We start from the raw sequence: 7798 nt of genomic DNA on the forward strand, positions 1-7798 counted from the left end.
CCTTTTATTAAAAGTAGCAATATTTGTGACTGATAACTGGTTGGTAATAAACTTACTTTATAAAGTCTTATGGCCCAATGTGAACATGAAGCATATTCGGTCATCCATTCACTAGAAAAAGTGCTCTGCGTCCACCCACAAGCCAGGCAAGCCCACACAAATGCACACTCTCCACCTGTTACGTATAATAATCTTCCTGCAAAACATGTATTTTTTGCATGCGGATGTAGCATTAAGGGCAGAAGTATGGGCCCAGCCTGCATTTAACTTTCAGCGGTCCCATCCGCCCAGCTCCCCTCACTTGCACATGCTAAATGATACACCTCTGCAGACGCTGTCATGTCATATGCACAACTCATTTGTGTTGGTCACAAATGAGTGCATTCATTTAAAGGGGGCAATTGACAACACAAACACTGCAGGATGCCCATAATTTTAGAGGGGGGAGGGTAGTGACTTGCAATAAGATGGTTGGTCCCAGGTAAGGGGTAAACAACCAGGAAGTGCATCAGTGTCCAGGCCAGGACCCTTCTAAATGAATAAAAAGCAATACAAAGGGGGGGGGTGGGGGGGGGGGAGTCAATTGACAGCGTTACTCTTGAGAATAACGCAGGCCTCATTTTGAAGGACCCCCAACAAGCAAATTATTCGGTTAGTAACGATAGTAGTTCGCATGCCGAATTATTCTCTATTATTATTATTATTATTATTATTATTATTATTATTAACACTGTCAATTGAATTCCCTCCAAAGAGCGAGTCCAACGATCTTTCAGGCAGTCCACCATAGGACTGTCCTGGGGGCATATGCCACCCAGCTTGTCCTTGATTAAACTCCTTGGCTATAGTGGATAGAAGATACTTGTAGAATGACTGACTGTGACTGGATGGACCGCCTATGCCACCCTGTCTGTTGTTGCTGGGAATCGGCTGGGTTTTCTTTCCCACCACTCCCTTTCATTATCTCAAATGCGCCCTCCTGCCGCAGTAGGAGGGCTTACAAATGCTGCCACCACTGGACTCCTATACCGGCATCCAGAACCAGGTTTCTTCTGGGTAATTGACGCTGCTAGCGTATCTCGTTGCTGGTGTACTTGGGCTGGTACTCCTGATCTCTTCTGATAGATCAGGGTTGCTGTGGATGGATCCCCCCCCTGGCCTATCACACTGACCAGGGCTGCCGGGTAGCTTGCAGAGCGGTGGTACCGGAAAAGCTGGGTCCAACCTCAGAAACAGCCGGAGAATGTATTAGATTTACGGTCTACTCTGCAGGTCACAGGAATACAGCAATATTGAAGATGTTTTCAAGCAGGTCTTTGAAGCAAGATGTTTATTTGCTCTCTCACTGGTTAAAGGTACTTGGTGATCAGGTCAGTTGGACACAGGCTATTTTTAGAATCAGGAAGAAATGTGTTTACACAAACATGGATTTACATGCAGTGTAAAGCCAACAATATTTACACTTATCTATGAAATTCTAGAGACGCTGTGATGTTATGCATCATATGCTGTTGACAATGTTCAGAAAGGTTTGAACACTCTGACAAAAGGCCACACAGTAACGAGCCACTGCTGGGCCTTTGGCCAGAGCAGGCATTTGACACTTCATCAAAAAACTTAGTTGGCAATTCCTGCTATCAGACTCCCTCCCCATATGCCTAATTGTCGGTTTCCACTAGCAACCTTACAAACCCCAAACAATGACACAACACATCCCAATACACAAAAGACTTTGTAAATAAAGGCTCATTGTATCAGATATATACATCAGAAATAAGGCATTTCCTTTAGAAAGATTAAAACAAAAAAAAAATACCCTGTTCTCAGAAATAATGATTTCCTATCTCAAAATATACACAATATCAAAAATAAGTGCATGTGCAATTATATAAATAAGCGCCCTGCGCGATTTCCTTTGAATAGATTTATACCATTTTTATCAGTGATCCAGTCACAGACAAACTCCTCTACCTAAGCTTTCCAACATTTGTTGGTGCAAAGTTTTCCTATACAGAGGAGCCAGTCATTTTTCACTTTTTCTCATCCACTAGAATGGTGCGGCCAAGGCTCACAATTTACGTTTGCCAGGAATCTCAGCAACTGAGGGAGCATCAGCAGCAGAAACATGAGAATGGCGAGCAAGGAAATGGTGCTTTTTATGGTAAGTCTTTTGCTTGGAGTATAGTAATAATCCTTAGAGAACAGTAATATATTTTTGGAGTTCTCGAATTTGTTTTAAAAACTTCTAATGAAACTTATTAAAATGTTAATGAAACCCTAATGTTTTTGGGTTTTTTTTTTCATGAATATCGAATAATCGATAGTGTTTAATATACATGTGCAGGTTTAACACGTGTCCATTCGAGAACTTTGGTGCTGAATATGGTAGTGAGCTAGTAATCTTTAATTTTTTATTTTTTTAAGCAGTGTTCAGCTCTTTCTTTCTGTAATCTGCTGCTCAGAAAGAATCCAAAATGGTTTCCTTCACGTGTGCAAAAAAGCACAGAGTCTGTGAATAGCTCAAACTTTCTTCTTATAGAAGTAACTGTTGGTAGTTTTTGTTACTTTACATTCTAGGACAGACCTTTATATCTGCACCGATATAGCGTCTTTGTTGACAGAGCACTTACCACAGGTACTAGGTTGTATTTAGGTTTGATAAGCAGTATTGCGTTCCTTACAAATGTGAATTAAAAGCATCCCTTCTTCTCCACAGTGTATCATGCCATCTACCTGGAGGACCTCACGTCTATGGAATTAACTGAAAAGATTGCCCAACTTTTCAATATTTCGCCTCATCAAATTAACCAGATTTACAAACAGGGACCCACAGGCATTCATGTACTTATAAGTGATGAGGTAATTTACTGACGTCTACAATGATAACTTTGATTATGATGCTCAATGAGAAAATACACCATATTCCTCTAAATGTCAGATGGACAGTTGTGACTGGTTAGGATTAGCATCCAGAATACCAATCCTTGTGACCATTATTAATAAATGACAAATGAGAATCCAGTTTCTCTGGACAGAATCACGTTGACCATAAGTTTTACTGGCAATAAAGTAAACTGTAATAGTTTTCATACATGGAAAATTATTCGTAAAGTAACAATATAGGCAACATAATGAGCACTGGAACCATTGCTGCATGAAAGCTTCCAGTCACACTGAAAACCAAGGCCAGAGCTGGTAGGATGGAATTTATTTAAATGTTTCACATACCAAAGTTTGAGAACACTTAAAGGAGGGCTCGCTGGTATTGGCATGTTACTTTTTTATTATAGTGTATGAAAGCTTTTGTTCCTAATTTTCATTTGATATTGGATCATTTTATTTGATGTAGAATTCTTTTCAGTCTGTTCCATTCTGAGAAAGATGGTGGATAATGATAACTAATGTACTTCTATTTCTATAGATGATTCAAAACTTTCAAGATGAGTCATGCTTTGTGTTGGATACGATGAAAGGTAGGACACTGACCTTGTGCTTGTTAATGTAATTCACACCTGTGTTGGATGCAGCGGTCTCTCTGAATTAAAACTTGTTTACTTTTGAGTTGAAAACCTCATATTCTAGCAGCTTTTTGTATTGTTTAGGTTTTATGATCAAATGTACATACTGATCACCAGTAGTTCTGAACAAACAAAAATGAAGAATAGAAACAGTAATATCTGAGATGTGGTGTCCTCCCTCTCCCATTCGTTCCCTCATTTTGAAAGTCACGGTGCAGTAACGATCTAGTTTTTGCTACTACTCTTTGCGCTGAGCAGGTGATTTACTTGCAGAACTTGCCTGAAAAATGTCTTGTACCCAACTGGGTGTTCAGAGGAATGTGGTGGCACTGATGGCTATGATGTAGGTTGCTGCAATTCCTCACTGTTCACAATGAATGAGTGGTCTCCTCTTTTCAAGCTGCATTGTGGTTGTGTTATGGCTGTTTTTGCCCACAGTCAGCAGAAGTGGACTAGCAGAGTTGGCTTCAGATAGAGAGGGTCATCCAACAGAATTTTCTTGTGTTTAACAGCAGTGCTTATTGTAAAATTCCTCTAACAGCCATGCTGTTGTTTCTAAGCCCAACTTGTGGAACTGTTGACAGATTGTGTTTAGAATACAGTTTTATACACAGATTCTTTTTCTGCAATCTCCAGCATCCTTCTGTCCTCTCTGGTGTGATTTGAGCAGGACCCTCCTGCCAGGGCCCTCTGTGTAGTAGAATGAAGTCTGGAGCTCTGCAGACAGTTGCTCATAGATAGTAGCAGCTCAGACCCAGGGCCGGATTAACCATAGGGCTAACTGGGCTACAGCCCAGGGGCCTATGGCATCCAGGGGGCCCTTGAAAGTGCTCAGCAGCAGTATTGATCGGTCGGGGGCGCCCCCAGGCACGATCAGTGCTGAGCACTTTCACTGCGGTCCTTCTCCGGCGCGCTGTAGTCTCCTTACTGAGGAGATCTCGTGAGTCTCACTCTCACGAGATCTCCTCAGTAAAGAGCAAACAGCGCGCCGGAGAAGGAGGTAAGTGCCGGGGGGGGGGCCCTCACGGGGGAATGGAGGCCCCCTTAGCCCAGGGGCCTCCATTCCCTTAATCCGGCCCTGCTCAGACCACACTCACAAGCTGTTGAAACAGTCTTTATTCAGTGGTTGCTAGCACCTCTCAATGATGAGGAGGGGGTGCCATCACCTAGTGAATGGGATTGCTGCAGATTTAATTTGTGCTGCCTTCTGCAGGACCCAGGTCTTCCTGCATTTCCATTATGTGGCTGACACTATGGTATATGTTATGAGATGGGAAATGTCAGGAAAAGTGTGAGGATCAGAGTTACAGGTCCCCATACAAACTGTAATGTGAATGGCAGGCTAAGCCGTTGGCTGCAAATCGCAGTGTGTATGGACCCAAAAAGATTGATGTTCATCTGGCAGGTAGGTATCAGATGTGGGACACAGTGGATCGTATCTATGGTCAGGCTATGACTGTAAGTGATCATCTTACCATGTTAACTGAGCTCTGTCAGGCATGGGGGTTGTACATTCGCCTCTTTCAGATTTGGTTGTATGCATTTATGTATGTGTTTGTCCAAATCTGCCAGCGGCTAGTGTACGACCATATTCATTTTAAAGTGTAAATTAGCACTTTTGGGCATGGGGTGTAAAATGACAAGAATATCACAGACGTCCTAAGCATTGTTGATCCCATGGCTATGTATTCAAGCTCTTTGTCCTGAACAAACGTTATTATTACTGGTGACTTTTATGGTAATGTTAGTACATTGATTCATTTATAGTTATGTTAACAACTAACAAAAGTCCTTGTAAATATATGAAGCACAGGGATTACGTAAGTGATGGTAAGTCTAATATATTTTCTTCCATGTTCAAGTTCTACCAAAGAAGGTAGATTTAGTGCAGGAGATATACAGTAGATTTATATAAACACTGTAGATGGGTGCACTTATTTCTACAAACTGTCTATTCTGAATTTACATGATAACCATCACTATAATTACATTTTTAATCTACCTGAGCAATATCCTTTATCTTTACATGTTGCGATTGATGTAAAGGAATCCAGAAATGTTACTGTTAAGCCATTTCAAGAGAGAAATTCTGCATTTCTATGTTTGAATCTTTTTTTTCTTGTCTTCCAGCTGAAGCAAATGACAGCTACCACATCATCTTAAAATAAGGTGCCATAGCTGATACACCTTGTCCCTTCATCACTGAAGACACAGATCCAGTCTCCCAGAGCACTCCAATAGGCAGGCTCACAAGACTTGAATGCACTAGAGACCACTGAATCTCGAAGTGTGAGCCATATTAATATTATTGGCAAACTACGTGACTTTTTTTAAAAAAAAATTCCCCATGATGAGAAAAAGGGGGTTGATCTTGCTTGTGCAGACTGAAATCAAACATCCATTCTATTAAACAAGCTAATGAATTTATTACAGTGATGAAACAAAGTGGTAACTCTCTTGACAATGGCCTATTGATCTAGTTTTGTCTGCACAAGGACGAGCAACTCCAGATATATTAAAATGACGTGAACTTGGATAATGTAAAATATGGTCAGGGTAGTACTTTACTTTGACTCATAAATTCACTGTCCTCTTCCTTTTTATACGTAAACAAAAATAAACATTTTAAGCTGTTCTCACAGGCTGCTGGAAAGTGGATACAATATTCTTGAAGCATATTGTTGTATGTTATTGATCACCCCACCAAAACTGTACTGTCCGAAAGATGGTAAGGGGGTTAGTATTTTTTTTATGTAGCATGTGTCTTTTTGTATGATGCTTTTTGTAACACCAGCCATCTTCCCCAGCTGTCCCCCGTTCTCAAGTCCTAAAATTTTTACTTGCCTTTATACGTATATATTTTTTTTAACGGTCTGCCACAGGAGATGACACTTATTATGTTTACCTGACTGCTGGCCAGGGAAAGTTCCTGTCACTGATTAGATAACTTGTTTCTCAATGCTGTATACATCAGTGACCTTGGCGATTCGCATTGTTTCAACAAGACTCACCCTTTGCCTGTAAACGTTTTGTTAAAATATAGGTTCCTGCGTGCAATAAATGGCAGGGTGTGATGAGACTTGTACTTAAGTGATAACTTGACAGCCAAAGAGTGACCAAACCTGGTGTAAAGAGAGCGTTCAAATCAACTGAACTGATTACATTTCAACGTTTTTATTTTTTTCCCCTAATAGGTTGCTAGATCACTGATCTGTTTGTTTCTTTTTGTTTTTTTCCTTTTTTTTATTTTCCTTTTGTAACTTTGTTTTGCTCCAGTTATTGTTGCATTTTAATTTCTAAGAGATTTGCAAGGCGTTGTTGTTCAATATTTATGGAAGCACCTGTGGCATTCAACAAGTCTTGTGGGACAGCTCATACCTCTGATAATAAAAACACTGCTGCCATTTCAAAGATTCTGAGATCATGCTGCGTTATGAAAGGTGTCGTCTTTATTTTTTAAATTGACACATACCTTATCAACTATGTAACTTTTCTGATCCACATCACAATCATGGAAAGCCCTGTTACTGGCCTAAAAAGACCACTTAGGATCATAAGTCATCACATTTCTGATAGTTGCAGACTTATATTCCAGTAGGAAAAGAAGCCTTCTACTTCTAAACTTTAAAATACAGTATTAATATAGTAATAGATATATCTGTTTTGGTCTTAGAAGAAATGAGTTTTACTTTTGCTTGCATTTATGCTCTGAGCAGCCATCCTTGTTGAAGTTGATAATTCTAGTAGTTGACTGTCCAGTAAAATAAAAAATAATTTATGTTGAGAATTGGTCTGTACTAGAAGTACATCCTGTGGTAAAGGGCACTTGGTCATGTGACTGGTCACAAGGGATACATGACAACTAGAGCATGGCAATTTGTGTCAACTGGTTACAAGCACAGAACTAGCACACCAGTGTAATAAAGTGAGTATACAGGTACCCAGTGGTACTGTGTAAACAGTTTAAGACATGACAAAAAAAAAAACTAAACAATTTTGGGAGTAAAATGATTATTTACATCAGATTGATCTAATGCAGGAGTCTAACCTAGCCAATCAACCAACAATACAGGCAACAGTGGTGGGTATTGACTTATCTGGGGGCAAACAGGAGTAGATTCAGGCAGGTGGAAAGGAAAGTATTGGCAGAAGCAACAAATGTCAATGATGGCTCTTTGGCTTCACATGTCAGTGCACGATTGTGTGTGGAGTGCATCTTCATGCCATAATTCAAGCATAGTACCAGTTGATGCTGCAACATAGCCAAATATTGTCAGCCT

General features: G+C 40.3%; 1 protein-coding gene across 1 annotated transcript in view; it reads left to right on the top strand.

Annotated features, from left to right (window-relative positions):
- Positions 1 to 6929, top strand: part of TFCP2 (transcription factor CP2) — a 43848-nt gene extending 36919 nt beyond the window's left edge. Inside the window, exons 12-15 of the mRNA XM_075199319.1 lie at positions 2052 to 2161; positions 2717 to 2859; positions 3422 to 3473; positions 5649 to 6929. Of these exons, the coding sequence (XP_075055420.1) occupies positions 2052 to 2161; positions 2717 to 2859; positions 3422 to 3473; positions 5649 to 5686 (343 nt within the window). The 3' untranslated portion in view covers positions 5687 to 6929. The remainder of the gene's footprint in view (positions 1 to 2051; positions 2162 to 2716; positions 2860 to 3421; positions 3474 to 5648) is intronic.
- Positions 6930 to 7798: the final 869 nt, after the last annotated feature.

This window comes from Mixophyes fleayi, chromosome 2 (genome assembly GCF_038048845.1).
Source record: "Mixophyes fleayi isolate aMixFle1 chromosome 2, aMixFle1.hap1, whole genome shotgun sequence".
NCBI classification, from domain to species: Eukaryota; Metazoa; Chordata; class Amphibia; order Anura; family Limnodynastidae; genus Mixophyes; species Mixophyes fleayi.